Consider the following 18,835-nt stretch of genomic DNA (forward strand, 5'->3'; position numbering starts at 1 on the left):
CATTGAGAAAAGGTGCCTTTCTACATGGAAAAAGTCCTAAAAATGCCGCTTTCTCTGGAGGGTGACACAATGGGAAAGCAAGGCTCTTCGTGTAAACCTTAGGAAACTCGCCTACCTAGAGACCACTACTCACCCCCAGGTCTACGGTGAGACAGAAACCACTATCATTCCATCCCCTTTTGTCTGGTTTCATTAGGATGACATCAAATTAAGTCAAAGAGATGATATTCCATAGGGCTGTGGTTGGCAAACTGCGGCTTGCGAGCCACATGCGGCTCTTTGGCCCCTTGAGTGTGGCTCTTCCACAAAATACCACGGCCTGGGTGAGTCTATTTTGAAGAAGTGGCGTTAGAAGAAGTTTAAAAAATTTGGATCTCAAAAGAAATTTCAATTGTACTTTTGATATTTGGCTCTGTTGACTAATGAGTTTGCTGACCACTGGCATAGGGTATTCTTTGCTATTATCTCCTAGGACCCAAACTCCCATTTATTTAAAGATTATGGTGCCAAGAATAAATATAACCCACTGTATTCAAAGAAATGGTATTTTTATAAATAGGCAGGTGCTGCTCCCACTTATCAAATAATTACATGGCAAAGGATAAACAGAACCAGTGAAATAAAATCTCAGTAGTACTTGACGCTTGAAATCTTTTACAAATATACCAACACACAGATATCAACCTTACTCCTTACAACAAAATAATCCTGAATAAAACAAATATCTAAATGTCGAAACAAAAACACACACACCTGAAAAGTAATAGAAGAAAAAGAAAAGATGGGTGAATATAATCCTAGAATGAGAAAATGGGAAGACCTTTTAAACATGACATAAAACTTAAAAGTCATGAAGGAAAACACTAAATTTGACTACTAAATGAAAACTACCTTTATAGCTAAAGCACCAATTAAAAAAAAAGAGAGAGAAAATGGGAAAAAATGTCTTTCTTATGACAAAAGGATACACTTTTTAATATACAAAGAGCTCTTAAAAATCAATAGAAAAGGTAAACTAAGTAGGGAAAAATAGGCAGATTACAGAAAAAGACACACAAGTGGCTAATTAATCCACAAAAGATGCTAAACTTCACTCACAATAAAATAAACACAAAACATCAGAGACAGACAAGGTTTCATGTATCAGCAGCAAAGATGCTACAATGCCATGAAGCTGGTGGCAACGCGGGGAAACCGGCTTCCCTTCCGGTGCGAAGGACACTGGTACTCACTCTGCCTTTGGGGAGGGCACCTCGGAAATATAGACCCAAACCAAACATGGACAACCCTTCTATCCAGCATATTACCTGGGGTTCTCCAGAGAAATGAGCCAATGGAGATCTATGGAAAGAGATTTACTGGGGGGATTGGCTCACACGATTTTGGAGGCTGAGAAGTCCCACAGTCCACCACTTGCACACCGGAGGCCAGGAAAGCTGGTGGTGTAGTTCCTGCCCAAGCCCAGATCCCGGGGAGCCCGTGTTCTAAGTCCTAGTCTGAGCCTAAAGACCCAAGAACCACGGGCTCCAGAGGCCGGAGTAGACGGCCCGAGTCAAGCAGAGAGCAAATCCGCCTTGCTCTCTCTATTCAGGCCCTCGGTGGACTGGATGATGCCCCTTCCCCCACATTGGCCAGGACAGATTTTCTACACTTAGTCTGATTCGATCTAATCTCTTCCAGAAACGCCCTCACAGGCACACCCCGAAATAATGTTTTACCAGCTATCTGGGCCTCCCTCAGTCCAGCGAGGCTGACACACAAAAGTAAGCATCCCACCTAACAATTCGGTTTCTAGGAATTTATTCTATGATTATATAATTATAAACAAGCATAACTATATCTAACAAAGATATTTGATGTCAGAAAAATTACCCCCCTACACAATAAATGTCCATTAATAGGGGAGCTAACCAATTTCATTATGGGATATTCATTCGTAAGAGCCACGGTCATCAAAAATAGTTAGGTTTATATGTGCTGATATGAAACTTTTGCTCAAACACATTGAGGAGGGGGGAACCAAGTCAGAGATTTGTATGAAAAAAGGGGGCATGTATACACATTCATTTATACACATATATGTAAATACGCACATACATACATATAACAGCACACTTTTTCCCCCTGTGGGTCTGGATGTGGAGAAAGATGTTTACTTTTTATTTTTTAACCCTTCTGAAGAGTTTGAGTTACTTTTTTTTTTAATTAAAAAATCTCTATTGTTGAAGGTATTCCATATGTCCCCTTTTCCTCCCATTACTTTTAATGTGTATATATAATTGTTATGATTTTAATAAGACACTAGCACATCGAATCTCTATGTCAAACGCAAAACATTTGGAGGAAAAAATGTAAAGTACTATAAATCATGCAAAAACATTAAAAAATCAGGTTACTGTTAACAATAAAAATACATTTCTTAAAAAACTCAGAAGGGAGCTATTCTGCCAACATATCAGGATAGCCGACTAATTCTTCACTTTTACCTTTTGATATTATGTATGTGAATATATATTCATGAAGGCATAAAAATATATTCCTTTATTTTATTATTGTTTCATATTTCAATATTTTATATTTGTTCAGGGTTAACAGTCGAAGTGTTTTAGTTTGAATTAATTTTTAAACAATAATCTACGGGAAAATGGATTTCAGTTCTTAAATATTCCATTTATTTTTCTCCAGTGATAAATGAAGAGAAAATGGTCACTGGGTTAAACACTGAATTTTCTGTATTTGCAGTGTTTCTGCATGACGGATTTTGTAATTATCGCAGTCTCCACATTCTAAACAGCTTTGAGGTGTCATTTACATGAAATGTGAGTGCCCTATTTTTGCCTAAAGTATATCTTTAATTATAAGCTAAACCCTAATTATACAAAAAGTTACGTGTCTAAAATTTTACCCCTCAATTCACACTGACGAAAAAAAAAATATGATAGGATTAGCTTCACCAAACAATTTATACTTAAAATTTCCTTCTCTGTGAAATGAATGGTCCCTCTCTGCTGCGTTTGAAAGCCTTCGGCCCAACCATGTCCCTGATGGTAGAATGATCCCAGGAAATGAATCCCACATCCGAGTCTGGAGTCATGTCACGCTATTGCTCCTGAAGACGGTTTGATCCAAAGACAGACAGAAACCATGGAAACGTAGCTACTAATGACCCTGGGGAATCCAATCCAAGTGAAAATAAAAATACCTAGGAGAAGAAACACACACGTGCTTCCAGTCCAGGATGATGGGGCACCGATGTCTAAGACGTATGCTGATGAGTTCACATCAAGGCTTATGTTTCTTAACCTGTTGTACCAGATCATGGAGGCATGACCCCAGATAAGTCAAAGATTGCTACACAAAATTGTATCTGAGAATAAGTTGTAACTTCGTACTTAATATGAGTACAATTACTTTTCTGCCCAACTGATACTTTAACAGTGGGAAGACAGAACTGCATGCAACCAATATTCCTTAAGAATATTTCTGGTTGATACACTTTAAAAACACTGTCCCATTTCAAACTGATTTTTCATTATCTCTTGAGTGAATTTTAAAATAACGGAGCTTGAAGGGGCTGGCACAGATGTTCTAATCCAACCACTGACTTGTCGGCAGGAAACAGTCATTTTAACTCCCGGTGAAGCTTTCGAACGAAGTGGGTGAAAAGGTGCCTTACGCGTTGTGCCAATTGGCTGCACGGGGTCTTGGATAAGGACATGTCAGGGGCCATCTGCCCCGGATGCTGGCTTGAGAAGGGGGCCAGGCAGCCATGCTCTCCGACTGTAATTAGAGATCAGATTCGGGGCTGCTGCTGGTGACGTGTCCTCTGCAGAGGGGGGCACAGGCCAGCTCCCTCAGGCAAGGCCTCGAGAATTAATTACGATTGGCAATTGTCATAAGTAATATAGATCCAAGAAACCCACATCTGCTTTTTTCTACAAGAAACTGCTATTCTTATAGTTCATGGATGTGGCACAGGTGCCAAGACATGGAGCTGAGTCTGAAAGCAGAAGAGCAACATTTTAAAGCTCAACATCAAGTTTTATGTTCTGCTGAGTCACATCTACCTGCCTATGTTGCAGGACCAGATAACAGCTCATGATAGCACAGCAGAGCCAATTCACTGCCACGGGCAGGCCACCCAGATCGCTCTGAGTCTCCACCCAACAGAACAGTACGCTGGCCTTTCCAGGCAGGCTTCCCGAGTGGATTCCGTTGATAGCAGCTGCGGTGAGAAACTCAGGGTGCAGAGCTGGTGGACACGCATGACCTTTTCCCACGGTGCCGGCCGGGCAAAGGGAGTGGGAGGGACGAATCACCCGCGAAGCTTGGAGTCAGTCACCTATCCGATTTGACTCTGGGATCTCGAATCCAAATTTAGGAAAAAAAGATTTGAGTGCTCACAAAACAATGGTAAGGTGTATAAGGCATATGAAGCTAAAATGATGTTCCAGAGACTTCTCTCCATCTGAGGGCGAGAGCGTCAGGGGCCTTTGGAAGGAAAAGCGCTGGCAGCGAACCTGGCACACCGCACTCTGGGCAGAGCCAGAGGTCCCCTCGGTCCCCCTGACAAGGGTGACAGACGCATTCGAACAGTCCTCGACTCGGGAAGAGTCGGGGTCATTCACTGTTCATTTGTCTACTTTTCTCAAGATAAAAGTAACTTCATTGCATATTCTGAAATTCATGTTCATTATAACAATAACCAAAAAAAAAAAAAAAAAGTGGGAGGAGACAGCACAGGAAGCCATTTACTTTAAGTAAAAATTGTTGAGAAATACCGTTAAGCCCTTGGTATAAATCACTCCACCCTGGCTTCTTTTGTGCACTTTATACAAACATATGTGGAGCATGGCATAAATCAGCTCACATTATAATTTAGTTTTGTATATACTAGATTTACAATATCCTGGGTTTTGGTGCCTTATTCATGCATCCCACAATTATTTATTGAGCACTTGAAAAGTGCCAGGGAGAGGGCTGAGAACTAAACAGACATGTGACGCCAGTCAAGATAGTGGGGGAGACTTCAAAATTCGCACCACCACCTCCGTAATAACCAAAATAAACTTTTAAAGATACAGATTAATAACTCTGTGGACCACACAAAAGCTTGAAGTTCAAAAGCAGTCAGAAGCAGCAACCAGGAAATGGATCTTCAATGTAACTGGGGCCACCCCCCACACCCCACAGGGGCAAGGACAAAAGCCAGGCCCAGAGCGGGGGCTGGGATTCCTGGCCACCAGAGGAGGCTGACCAGCCGTTCCAGGCCTGGGGCTCCAGCTCAGACATGAGCTCCTCTACCTTTGAAAACAGCCACAGAACCTGGGCCAAATCCCCTGCAGGCTCCGGCCCGGATTTGTGATGAAACCCAGGGTCACCATGCGATGGAAATCTGGGCATCAGATATGTGTCTGCATTGGGGGACTCGGGAGAGAAACGAGGTGACTGTACCACCTGGATAGGAAGGAAGCCTGAAACGAAGACACAAAACCACCAAACACAATGACTGCCAGGGGAACTGACTCAGGAAGAAAGGAAAATAATAGAGCAACACCAGCATGACTTATTGTATAAGCTGTCTAGAAGCATAACTGACATGCCATAAACTGCACATACTTAAGTGTACCACCATCAAGATCATGTTCATATCCATGACCTTCAAAAGTCTCTTTGCACTGACACCTCACTATTGATTACAGCAGCGTCACAGTAACTTGCTCTCCTATTTCTAGTCTCTTAAGGTAGAAGCTGAGCTCACGGAGACCTTTCCTCTTTCCGAGCACAGGAGTGACTGAGGGCTAAAAATCTCCCTCCCCCCAAGGATTGTTTCACAAGCATCCAGCAAATTCCGATATGTAGTGCTTGCATTTTTATTCAGTTCAGGAATGCTTTCTAATTTAATTATTTTTTATTTGATCCATGATTATTCAGTACTGTGTTATTTAGTTCCAAATATTTTGGGATTTTCCAAATATCTTTTTTTGATTTAAAGTTTAATTCCATCATGGTGGGAGGATATATATATACTAGAGGCCTGGTGCATGAAAATTCATGCACTGGAGTGGGGGGTCCCTCAGCCCAGCCTGCCCCCTCTCACAGTCTGGAAGCCCTCAGGGGCGGGAGGCGACCCGGAGATCAGGGGAAGGCGACGTCCCCATCACACCTCTGTTGCTGCCACTGCCAGCAGCACAAGCCTCAGCCAGCCCTGGTTACCTGAGCCTCGGCCGGCCCTGGGCAGCTGGGGAGCTGCCATCCGAGGCTTGCCTGTGCCTTGGGCGGCTGGGGGGCCGAGGGGACTGGGGGATTCCGGAGGCAGGCGTGTGGCAAGGCTGGGCCCGCCCCCAGGGGCTGAGGGGGACTGGGTGCCACCATCTTGTGGCTGTGGGCGCTGCCATCTTTGAGGGTGTGGCAGTCAATTAGCATATTCCCTCCTTATTGGCTGTGGGCACCTCCATCTTTGCGACAGTGTGAGGGTCAATTAGCATATTCCCTCTTTATTAGATAGGATCTACTTTATAAGATGTGAATCATGATTTTTTAAAAAGAAAACGTTTTTTAAAGTCTCACAAATTTGTAAATAACCTATTTAATTGAGGGAGCAGGAGGCTGTGGCATAATTTCTTGCAGGAACTATCTGTTAGAAAATGTATCTACGATATAGAGCTCGGCTTCCCATTTTCTCCTCTTAAGAAATAAAATATTTAGGTCAAACAATTACCTGTTCTCTCTTTTCGTCAGGAGACATGGTCAACTTGTTTAAATCCTTCATTCACCATGTCTTATACCACAGTTCCCAACTGAGGGTTCAAAGAGCCCCCTGAAATAGTGAATTGTGTGCATAATTTGCATATAAGTGATTCTAGGCATTTTTCTGGGAAAACAGTTTGGAATTTTCCAACTCTTAAAGCAGCTCATGCTCAAAAGGGACTAAGAATCACTGTGTCATACCTACATTTCACCGTGATTCTTCTGGTGTATAGTATAAATTCAGGTCATAAATTATGGGTTGACGGGTTTCATCTCCTAAGGATAAGTATGTTTACTTTCGTTTCTGGAAAGAATCTCAAAAGCTAACAAGTTCATTCACCTGCCTTCAGGCAAAATGCTTCCAAAATTATCTGAGTCAGATGAAAACGAAAAGTCTGTTTATTTTTCCCTCTGGGAATGAAATTCCAGCTGCGCCCTCGGTAACTATTACATTTTTTAACAACCACTGTAAAATGTATCTTTGGCGTGTGTGCTCTAAGTTAGGTCCTCAATAGCCATATAACTTTTCCCCACTTTATACGCAGCTGTAAACGTGTTAATCTTTTCCAGAGGAGACATATCGAAAAGGTCTTGTTGCAGCCATTCTCAAACCTAAGGACTCCAGGGATATGTGTGCAGGTACATGCCCAGCTCACACACGTCAGGCAGACATCGGCCAATACATGAGGGCCCAAGTATGATCCAGTTACAAATAATAACGTGAGCACAGTCCCAGGAAGCTGGAAACCCTTGGACAATTCACTGCAGGGAGGGGCTCTGCACTGGGTCAGAGTGTGGGTGTGATGGCATCTGGCAGGGATGTGACCTAACTGTGGGCCTCAGCAACCTTCACCCTCCTGGCCTGTGTCAGCCTCGTCACCCTCCCCAATGGGTACAGTGCACTCCGGGCTTCCCACGTGCACCCCCCTTGCCTGTCTCTTGCACAGTGTCTGTGGTCCTCTCTGTGCAAACACTGGGCACCCCAAACCCCCCACTAGCAGCGGCACCTGCTTCCCTCTGAGAACCTGCCCACTGGCTGGGATCCAGCTGCACCCTGAAGGGTAACTTCCCAGGACGTGGCCCGCTCTGGCCTGAGCACCCCAGCGAATGCCTCCACGGCCTGTGGGTTGCAGCAGGCCTTCTCCAGTGAGGTCTGGCCTGCACCTTGGGGAGGGGCCCCTATCAAGTTTATCCTTCCGCGGGTCCTCTCCCTGAGCTAACGGATTCCTGGAGAGTGCCTTTAACATCTCACAGTTACTCTCCTGGCATAGCTTACTGATTCTCTGTATTAAAATTCTCCTGTTTACATTGCTGTGTGGTCTCTGTCTCCTGATGGGACCCAGGCTGACCATCACAACGTGTTAGTCTTGGATCCTAGTCACAGGGAGTATCTGCTAACAGTGCATCTTTCATTGTTTGTAACTTTCCTTCTAGTTTAGTGGTATTACGGTTAGAGAATTCCTACGCATTGGAATTTATTGACATTCTTTTAACATAATGAACGCATGGCTAACTTTTTAAAAATGTTGCCAGAAAACTGAACAGAAGGTGCAGTCTCATTTTCAGGGTACAGAGGTGGATAAAATTCTAATAGATCAAGTTTTATATTTCTATTAGAGGTGGATATGTTTCTATTAGATCAATCTTATTCAAGCTTTCGTATCTTCTATAGAGGAGTCAACCAATGTTTTATATAAAAAGCCAGACAGTAAATAACTAGGCTTGTGGGCTTTAAGGATTCTGCTGTAACTCAACTCCACCACTGAGGTGCAAAAGCAGCCACAGACAATGTGTAAACAAACTGTCCCTGTAGCTGTATTCAATAAAACTTTATTTACAAAAGCAGGCAGTGGGCCAGAGTTGGTCCACAGGCCCTAGTCTGTCAACTCCTGATCTACATTATTATTTTTATCCATGTGGCTGGTCAGGCAACAAGAAAGATGTGTCGCATCTCAATACTACTGTGCTGTTGCTGCTGTTCATTTCTCCCTGTATGCATTCTGCCCTTCTGATTGAGTTGGCCTGTGCTCTGATATTCAGCACAAGAAGGTTCCTGTGGACTTTCTTCCTTACCACTGTAGCATCCTTCTCTTTGTCCAGTTAAAGGTTTTCTGTGTGTGTGGGTGCATTAAATCTTATATTTAATACAGGAAGACATTTAGAAAGAAAATATAACATAAGACAATGAAATTAAGACCAAAGATAAGTTTAACAATAAGAGCAACCAAATCTCAGAATGTGTAAATACCAAAACTTTCACAAACGTGAATGTGAGAGTCCTAGAAATCTTCTCTAATAAAATGGTAATATGCAAATTAACCATCACTCCGCTACATGAGCCACGCCCAACAGCCAAGCCACACCCACCAGCCAATCAGGGTGAGTATGCAAATTAACCCAAACCAAGATGGCTATAGCCACAGAGAGCAAGGTTTCCCAGGTAACAGAGCAAGCCAAGCTTTCCATAGCCGTTGCAGGCCTAAGCCTCCACTCAAGCTACAAAGTTTCAATTATAGAAGGTAAACAAATTCAAACAAATGGCAACAGAATGGAGCTTGAGAGAGCAGGCCAGGGTTGCCGGCAGCAACAGGGGAAGCAAAGCTTTAAAGCACACCCTGGCCGGGCCTACCCGCTTAAGGCAACAAAGTTTCAATTGTAGAAGGTGAATTAACTGCCACAGAGATGGCTGCCGCCCCGGAGGGAACAGCAGGCTTGGCTCTGCTCCAGGCTACAAAGTTTCAATTGTAGAAGGAAAATAAATCCCAGATACCAGGGCCTCCACTTAGGTTGCCAGGGGGCGTGGCCCGCCTGCAAACCACCACAGGCCCCTCGCTCAGGCCACCCCACGCCCCAAGAGAACCCCACCCTGATCCGGGACACCCTTCAGGGCAAACCAGCTGGCCCCCACCCGTGCATCAGGCCTCTATCTTATCTAATAAAAGAGTAATATACAGATTGATCATCACTGCAACACACAATATAGCTGCCCCCATGTGGTCAAAGATCCTGCCCCCATGTGGACACAAGATGGCCACTACAAGATGGCCAACAGGGGAGGGCAGTTGGGAGGCACCCGGCCTGCAAGGGAGGGCAGTTGAGAGGGACCAGGCTTGCAAGGGAGGGTAATTGGAGGTGATCAACCCTGCAGGAGAGGGCAGTTAGGGGTGACCAGGCTGGCAGAGGAGGGAAGTTGGGGGCAAACAGGCTGGCAGGGGAGCAGTTAAGCATCAACCAGGCTGGCAGCGGAGTGGTTAGGGGGTGATCAGGCTGGCAGGCAGAAGCGGTTAGGGGCAATCAGGAAGGCAGGCAGGCAAGCAGTTGGGAGCCAGCAGACCTGGATTGTGAGAGGGATGTCCGACTGCCCGTTTAGGCCCGATCCCACCAGGATCGGGCCTAAACGGGCAGTCGGACATCCCTCCAGGAGTCCCAGATTGGAGAGGGTACAGGCTGGGTTGAGGGACAACCCCCTGCCGTGCACGAATTTCGTGCACCGGGCTTCTAGTTTATCTATAATGGATTCTCCATCTGACTTTCTTAAACTATTTTTAATCTTGTTTGCTATAAATATGATTACCATCCTACATAATACATTGTACCTGTCTGTATACGCACACATGCCGTTTTGAGTCTTTCATACAAGCGCACGTGGTTGTGTTAGTCCCTTCTCTCCGGTCCATGGACCCTCCCGTTTCCTGGCCTCACGAGAGCTGGCTGCCAGGGTCCAGCCCCCGGACTAGAGCTGGACCAGTTGGTTCCTGTTGCTATTGTCCCGTAACGTCATGCCAAGTTCGACACCAGAGATCCTCCCGCTCTGTCTGGGGCACGGCCAGTCCCCCTGGGGTTCAGGCTGTTCCCTCATGTCACTGTGAGCCCACTGCCTCTCTGTGGCCGCTCTATTCCACATGCGTTACTATTTAATATAAGCCAGCACTGACTGGTTCCCCCTTTTTTTTCTCGGTTAAACCAAGCCTTTATTTGATGAATACAATTAAGCCTATAGAATTCGTCTTTCGAACTGCACTTGCCGCCTTCCTTCGAGCCAGAGGGCGGGAAAGGGAAACCTTCGCCGCCTTGGAGAACTGAAGGGTGAGGCCACAAGTGATTTGTTCCCTCGGTCGCCCGCACCCCTAGTCCTTGGATCCCCAAATCTGGAGAGGTTTTCAGGGGGGGTTGTGGAATGCCATCCGCCGGCCCTCTGACTGCTCTGGCCGGTGGAGGGGAGGGGGCGGGTGGCCACTGTCTATATGGTGGGTCCTCTAAGTTGGTCCAAACTCCAAGGTTCTGTTGGACTCCTTTCCTGTAGTCCGTGGTCTTCTGTAGCCTCACCTATTTTTATCTATTTCCACTTATTTCATCCTAATTCTGCAGAGATTGGGGGGGCATGCTCCCCTTCTTTGTTTCTGGGGAGCCCTGCATGCCAAGCACAACCCTAAAAACTGTTCTGAAAGAGAACTGATCCCCATAACAAATTTTTTTCCCTTCCCGGAATTCATTTCTTGCATTTTTTTTTTAAACCTCACATTCATTAAGAAGGATCTGAGATTCTGCTTTACTTAAATATCTAAGCCACCTGGTTTTAAATAAAGTAGAAATGTAGTCATCCCAAGCCAAATGAGCCTCTGAAATTTCTCCTGGCTCTAGTTTTGAAAGGAATTAAAATAGCATGAAGACTCCAGACATCATGAAATTCAAATAAAATTACTTCAGCCCCAACAGTGTTCGGAGAGACACACAAACAGGTGAGCCCTTACCAGCGGGATGAGCAGGCTGGCGAGGTCTGTCAGGGGTTTGCTGAGCAGCAGCAGGTCCTCCGCGGCCTGAGTGTCGCCTCCGGAGCCAGACTTCTGCGCCTTGAAGGAGGGGAGAGGAGGGGGTCCGGAGGTTAGTCAGCTTGGCCCTGGAGACAGCTCCCCCCGCCGGGCAGATAAACTCGGCCCCCTGAACAGGAGGTGTGCACATGACTAAGGGTGCGCCACGGCCACGCCACCAGCTGGGGCCGCAGAGGCAGGCCGGGTGGTCCACAGAGACAGTGGAAACAAGGGCTGTCCCTGGGGAAGTGATGTCCACCGGCTGCAGTGGACAACCAGCCCGGAAGGAGGGGCTCCCGTGCCCATGGTTCAGGTGGGAAGACTGACGCTCAGAGGAGGACAGCAGTGCGTGTGACTCCCACATATCGTGGGGACAAAGCTGGAGGAGGAGCGAGGCTCTGAGCCTCCACATCTCACGCACCTCTCCCCGGGCATGTTCTGCACGTTCGACAATGCGCACCTAACCATCCTGCTGTGCTTTCCTTCTCCGCACGCGCACACATGCACCAGCAGCACCTAGAATATGTGTCCAACGTAACACTGCATGCAAAGTCTCCAGAGAAGGTCTGGAAAGTACAGGCTTCAACTGAAATCAAAGTCAGAGATGGGAAGCGAGTGACTTTCATTCCAAGTGTGCCTTCTTTTAGGAGTTCTACAGAACTGTCTAATTCCAGGGATTTCTGACAGACAGGCATAATTTCATACTGGAAAAGGCTCTGATTAGTAATTTTGTTTGCTATCGAATACACATATTTCATTCAATACTTCCTCTGTGATTTTAATTTCACTCGGAAGGAACAAAACTGCTTTTGGGTGGTGACCTCTGCCAGACCAGGCTGCAGGCTGCCCCACCCGAGGGCACGAGCCTGGACTCCAGGACCCTTCTCACAAATGCCAAGTTTCCCTCTGCTCCTCAGGCCAATGGACACAATGTGAGCTGCCTGCTTTCTTTGGTCCGGAAGAATTGTAAAAGCAGACGCCTGCCTTTTAACCACTTGCACCGTGAGGGGAACTAGGTTAGAGTTCCGTTCCAGAGAACAACAGGCCGCACTGCCCCAGAGGCCTGCACCTCTCTGAATCGCGGCTGTTAGTTCTGCCTCTGAAACACTATTGGAGAGAGAGCATCGGCCTCTGCACCTTAACCAGCCAAGGGCTTGACCCACCCGGTGGTTACACTCTCGGCAAGAGAGGACGGGACACTGAGCTGGGTGGTAGCAGCCGGGTTTGAAAGAAGTGGTTGGATCGGTTAGGTATTTAAGGTAAAAGTCTCCATTATTTGGGGACAGGTCAGATGTGGAACAAGAAAAAGAAGGAAATGTTAAGGATGACGCCCAGGTCTGCAGCTGGCACAGCAGGACGAGGGTGGCGGTACTTGCTGGCAAGAGGTTCACTGAAGGCAGGACCAATTCTGCATCACCAGGCAGGCGGGGGGCGGGGCTGAGCTCCTAAGGGAGAGTCTGACACCTGCCTCCCTCCACTCCCTGCTGTCCTGGGACACATTCCTGCACCATGTCCCTCTCCTCCCTGAAGAAGAAAAGTGCTTCACAAATCGAAGCACTACTATCATTTTACACACTGGCAGTCCTCAATCCCCCCGATTCCTTCGCTTTACGGCGTTCCCGTTAGACGTTTAGGAATGCGGGAGACGCTCCGGTGGGGAGCGTGTTGATGAACGGGAGAGGTGGCTGGTGGCTCAGAAAGCACAGTCGGCTCAGTGTTCCAGGAGACACTGTCTTTGGTGTACACTCTTCCCAACCCTCTCCCCTCACTCGGCCTCAAGGACTCCGCCTCTCTCAGACTGACGCCAGGTGCCCTGCAGATCAAAGTCGGGAGTGAAGCCAAAAGCAATACATGGCAGATGATACAGTGGGGGATTTAGAAAGACGACGGCAGTGAAGTATGCAGTGGTGTTGAAGAAAATGAAAAAATTAAAAACAGTGATCTACTGGTACACTAGCAAAGAAAGAAAGAATTAGAAAATATTTCTATTAAGGAGTTTTCTTTTAAACAACCTTGACTATCTACCTAATAATCACTTATCTAATAAGAGATTTCTGGTGCTCTGGAATTTTTGAACTTCTGATTCGTTAAAAAAATTTTTTAAAATATGTTTTTATTGATTTTAGAGAGAGGAAAGGAGAAGGAGAGAGAGAAACATCAATGATGAGAGAGAACCATTGACTGGCTGCCTCCTGCATGCTCTCCTACTTGGGGATCGAGCCCCAACCGGGGCATGTGCCCTGACCGGGAATTGAACCACCTCCTGGTTCATGAATTGATGCTCAACCACTGAGCCACACTGGCTGAGCCTGATCCCTTTTCTATTTACCATCTTTAAAACATTTCTTTTACAGATTGATATCATCTATGTATCTGCGAATGTAACTAGCAACTACATCCTGAAGATTTACATAAAACTCCCACGGACACTGAAGTAAGAACAACTATTCTCTGAAGAGACACGAGAGGAAAAGCTAAGAGAAACCTTAACTCAGGACTCCATAGGCACTTCACAATGCTCTGCTGTTCATCCAGAATGATGACAGGCAGCAAAGAAAAACAACTAAGTAGTTCCCAGGCCATTCTCACCGACTGGCTTTACAAGTGTGCGTTAAACACTAACGACCGTGTTTGCTGAGGAGACCTTGGAGTTACTTACCCACCTCACTAGCTAAGCTAAACACTCGAGCAGCTTCGCTGTAGGTAAAAGTTACCATGTATCACAATGATGAGTAACAGAGCCTAAACCAGGCTCGCGGGATTCATTCTTGGCTCTGCTACGCTGCCTCTTGGCGAGGTACCAACACAGTTTGGTCTCCCCGTTAGCTTCTGCATCCACTCAAGCCAACAGGCGATCGCTCGACATACGCCTCTGGCAATTCTACCAGGATTCGAAATATAACAGTGAATTCATATCGGCTGTGTGCTTTCATGCGACCGGAGTATCAGCTGACTCAGAGAGAGAGCAGTAAATGAAATAGGCATGTGGAGGCACCTAACATGGCAAGTACTTAACAAACCCACGTCCCCTTCCTTCGTAGAGCACAGTATACAGTTTGGGGCACATTGACTGAATACACCTCTAAGTCTCGAATCCATCTGCAATTCCACGTTACTGGTCATAAGGGAAAGCAAGTGCTTGTTTACATGTTGCGTTACGGATGTGTGTATATGTGTATATAAACATGTGTGTGTATGAATGGATGCATGGACCTAAAATCTCGACCCAGTGCTCCTGGCAAGCTGACGTTTCCCACTGGGGTGGCTGGGGCCCCATCCGTGGGCAGGAAAGGCTGCACACGGCTTGGTCAGCCCCGGGTGCCCGGAGGGCTAACGGTCTCCGCCAGGAACGTTCCCCGATTAGAGCTCGCCAAGTCTCTGCTGAGGACCCTCCTGCTCTCCTTTCCGATTTTGTAATCACATGATCTGTTCTTGGCATTGGTCACCAAAGATGGCTTACTGATAGTCTCTCTCTACAGGACGTAAGTTCTTTCTAAAACGTAAAGACACTTTAGAGGCAGATTAGCAAGAAGAGCCTGACAGGGGGGGGGGTGCGGGGCAGGGCTGTGCCAGACCGAGGCTGAGGCCCCTACCTGCAGGGCCAGCCGCACGACACCAGACGTGTGGGTCAGCATGCCGTGCAGGACGTCCAGCAGGGAGCAGAGCAGCGCGGCTGCCGTCTCGTTGTTGTTTGGATTTTCCACGTCCAAGCACAGTGTGGCCGTTTCAGTGAACAGGTTACAGACATGATGGACCAGTCCTGAGGGTAAGAAGGAAAAGGGCAAAATAGTCATCATAACATAAAAACAGTGTGTCCCATAAACCCAACAGGGCAGGTCTCCACGATGCATAAGTGCTAAGCAGTCCTTCAACTCTGCTGTGTACCAGATACACGGGGGAAAGTTTCGTAAAATGCACATTTCCAGGGCTCACCCCCGGGGAGACTGCTCAGGGGCCTGGGATGGGGACTAGGAATATACGTGTTAAGCAAAACTACACTTTGGAAAACACATCCTACATGGTCAGGCTTCACTGGGCCGGAGGACTCCCCGACACGGAGGGAAGCGTGCTGTGTGTGAACAAACTGTCCCAGGTTCTGCTCGAAGGGCCAGCTCTTCATGCTAAGGATCAGGAACCACCCAGGGCTCTACAAGTAATTGGGTCATTTGAAGAGGATAAAGCATGGTTTTTTCTGCTGTATTCCAAAAAATTTTAAGTGTGAGATTAACTGTGATTTAAAGAGTTGGACACAGAGACATGGCCAGCTTCTATCATTGTGTCTCTGCAAACCTCATATGAAGGGTTGGTCTTTGTCAACTTTTAGTTTGACATCATCTGTCACAAATTCATTTTCACATCTTGGGGTGTGTTATTGCTTATATTTAACTATGACATTTCCATTGTCCCTGTTACGTAGAATTAAACTTGGAATTCACAAAACTGATTCAGATGTAAATGTGGCGAAAATGCAACATGAACAATGTTATAGGCCTAAATGGTGAATAGGACTTAGGCACAGATAGACTGTCTGTATGTTCTAGAAAAAGTGATCTTCAAATATAACTCTTTTACACAAGCAGATGGGGGGTGGGGAGCATGGTCAGGAAGTCTGACATGTACTATAAACTGGATGCTATTGCACCTGCCATCCATTCATCCCCAGTTCTCATGAAGATCGATTAGATGGAAACTCTGCCAAGCAGAGCCATTCAAGCTCCGGTATCTCTTCCAAACAACGCGTTCTGTTGTTTCCCGTAAACCAATCTGGTTTCCCCAGCTGAGTGCAAAGCAGTTCTTAGACTACAAATGCAACTGATGTTGTCACTGAAGGCAGAGAAAATCCAAACTACACAGTTCACTCCTTGTGGCAAAAACCGGTGCAAGTCGCAAGGCTGAAGATAAGTACAGTTGATGGGAAAGCAGAATGAATTATTGTTGCCCAGGTTCTTTATCAGGCGGCAAGGCCTGACAGCTCATACCATCGATGGCACGCGGTACAGAAAAGCAATTATTGCGACATGGGCATGATGGCCACAGGCCTTCCCCTCCGAGGGAGACCGCATCCCTCATGGGCTAGGAACCAGCCCCTGGCTTTCGTGAGCTGCAGGCAGGGTAGAAGGGCTGTACAGCGTAGTATTTGGGAGAGAGGTGTTTTCCTTTGGGGGCCCACGATTACTTGGTGACATGTTGTAGATGGTCCAAGGCACAGTGCAAGGGGGCGAGGACTGGTGAAGTCCTCCTGTGGGATCAGTGGCTCTTCAGAAGGCGGAGGCAGACCCCTAGGTCCCCAGGTCCCTGCTGCTTGGTTCAGACTGAACAGCTGGGGAGCAACAGTGAACCTGACCTTCATTCCATCTTCGAGGAAGGAGTGCAAGGCTGGGATGGCATTCTCTCCCGCGGCTACGGGAAAAGACGGGCACCCAACACCACGTTCTGACTGGGCACCCTGACGTCACCGGCTGTCAGGGAAGGTGCTTGTGAGATTAGAAATGAAAGAGGACATAAAATATTTCTTCCCAACAGTGGCAATGCCAGCAAAGGCAGCAAAGGCATCTGGGAGAGCCCGGTAGTGTTTCCCTGTCCTCTGCTCAAATGCCATCAAAACAACTGCTTAATACTCCATCCTAACATCTCTAAGAGAAACCAACATTCATTAAGCCAAACAATCCAACAACTATTTGCATTAATTATAACCAACTCCTCAAAATAAACCCAAGAATTACTTTGTATTAATTATAAGCAAATCTCCAAAGGAGTCACCCCCCCTAAGTTATTTTCAAGTGTTTAATGTTCTGGGAATATTAATGTGCATGAGCTATTCCTAGCTCCGGTCACTGTGTCCTTATTATATTATTACTTTTTCAAAAATCTGTTGGGAATAGCGAAATGATATGAGAGTACATTTTGAAATGCCAAGCTTTTGAAAATACTTCCCAGTTCTATCGTTAATGATTTGAACACTCTAAATCCCAATGTCACCTCCCCAAACAGAGGCTTCCTTCTAGAGAATCGGACATGTACATCACACAAACACGTGGTCGTGTCCACTAGGATTCATTCCCGTCAGCTCAACAGACAGCGCGGAAGAGGAGAGAGGCACCTGCAAAATCTGGTGTGAGAAACTGTTCTTTCCCACATTGATCAACACTTAGCCAGCAAAACCAGCATCCACCACAGCAGCTGAGTCAAAGGCCTGCTTTTTTTTTTTTTCTAATATATTTTATTGATTTTTTTTTACAGAGAGGAAGGGAGAGGGATAGAGAGTTAGAAACATCAATGAGAGAGAAACATCGATCAGCTGCCTCCTGCACACCTCCTACTGGGGATGTGCCCGCAACCAAGGTACGTGCCCTTGACCGGAATCGAACCTGGGACCTTTCAGTCCGCAGGCTGATGCTCTATCCACTGAGCCAAACCGGTTTTGGCAAAGGCCTGCTTTTTAAATAGAAAGACATGGAGGGTGCCAGAGGCAGTGCTGGTCTGACACACTGACAGGGTACGTGGAGGCGTCTGTGAACTGCGGGGTCCTGAGCCACATCTTCCAAGCTCGCTCGACCTCTTCTGGCCGAACAGTAATGAGCAGCCACCGTACAGAAACAGCCCCTGCCAAAACATGTCCAAACATCTCTCGGGCTTCAAGGTGATGAACCATTTCAGGGCAGGTCTTTGCCTCTGTTAGGCCAGCTCCCCCAGAAGAGGCCCTGGGAGTCTGCCCTGTGCCCGATGCCGGGCCAGCGCCTCTCCCTGGCCGCCTCCTCCCCCGGCACTGGCACTGCCAAGTCTGCACTCCCTGCCTGGGAGCTCTGGCTTCCGCTCTCCATCTAAGCCTCCCCCTCACATGGGCCCCAAGACCGCGAACCCCTGGAGTTCAGCTGTGCCCACAAGGAGAGCGACGCTGCACACGTTTCGCTGATGAGTGTGATGAGCCAACTCACAGTTCTGTGCTCGGATGAAATACAGGCTGGGGACTTCTCAAATATGACAGAGGCGAACGTTTTAATTAAAATTTTTCTTACAAAAGCCGGAAGGGACTCTGTATTCAGAGCACTCATTTTGAATTACATTCCTAAGAAAATTCTGTATATGGGAGTATCTTAAAAACAAACTCGCCCCAGCCCCCCTGAGCCCACACTGGTCCCTGGATCCTCCTATGTTTAGCACTTAGATCCACAGAGAGAGGAGACCACCGTATTCAAATATTCCAAGCATATGATTTATTTAAAAGACTTGACTCTCGCGCTAGCTGGTTTGGCTCAGTGGATAGAGTGTTGGCTTGC

General features: G+C 46.8%; 1 protein-coding gene across 4 annotated transcripts in view; it reads right to left on the reverse strand.

The window, feature by feature from the left end:
* The window catches only part of ULK4 (unc-51 like kinase 4), a 263,268-nt gene that overhangs the window by 78,809 nt on the left and 165,624 nt on the right, over positions 1-18,835 (reverse strand). For all 4 annotated transcript variants that reach the window (XM_079795341.1, XM_079795342.1, XM_079795339.1 and 1 more), the window contains 2 exons: positions 15,152-15,318; positions 11,502-11,600 (listed from right to left, as the gene is read on the reverse strand). In XM_079795341.1, coding sequence (XP_079651467.1) covers positions 11,502-11,600; positions 15,152-15,318 — 266 coding nt within the window. The remainder of the gene's footprint in view (positions 1-11,501; positions 11,601-15,151; positions 15,319-18,835) is intronic.

Source organism: Cnephaeus nilssonii (assembly GCF_951640355.1).
Source record: "Cnephaeus nilssonii genome assembly, chromosome: 17".
In the NCBI taxonomy this organism is placed as follows: Eukaryota; Metazoa; Chordata; class Mammalia; order Chiroptera; family Vespertilionidae; genus Cnephaeus; species Cnephaeus nilssonii.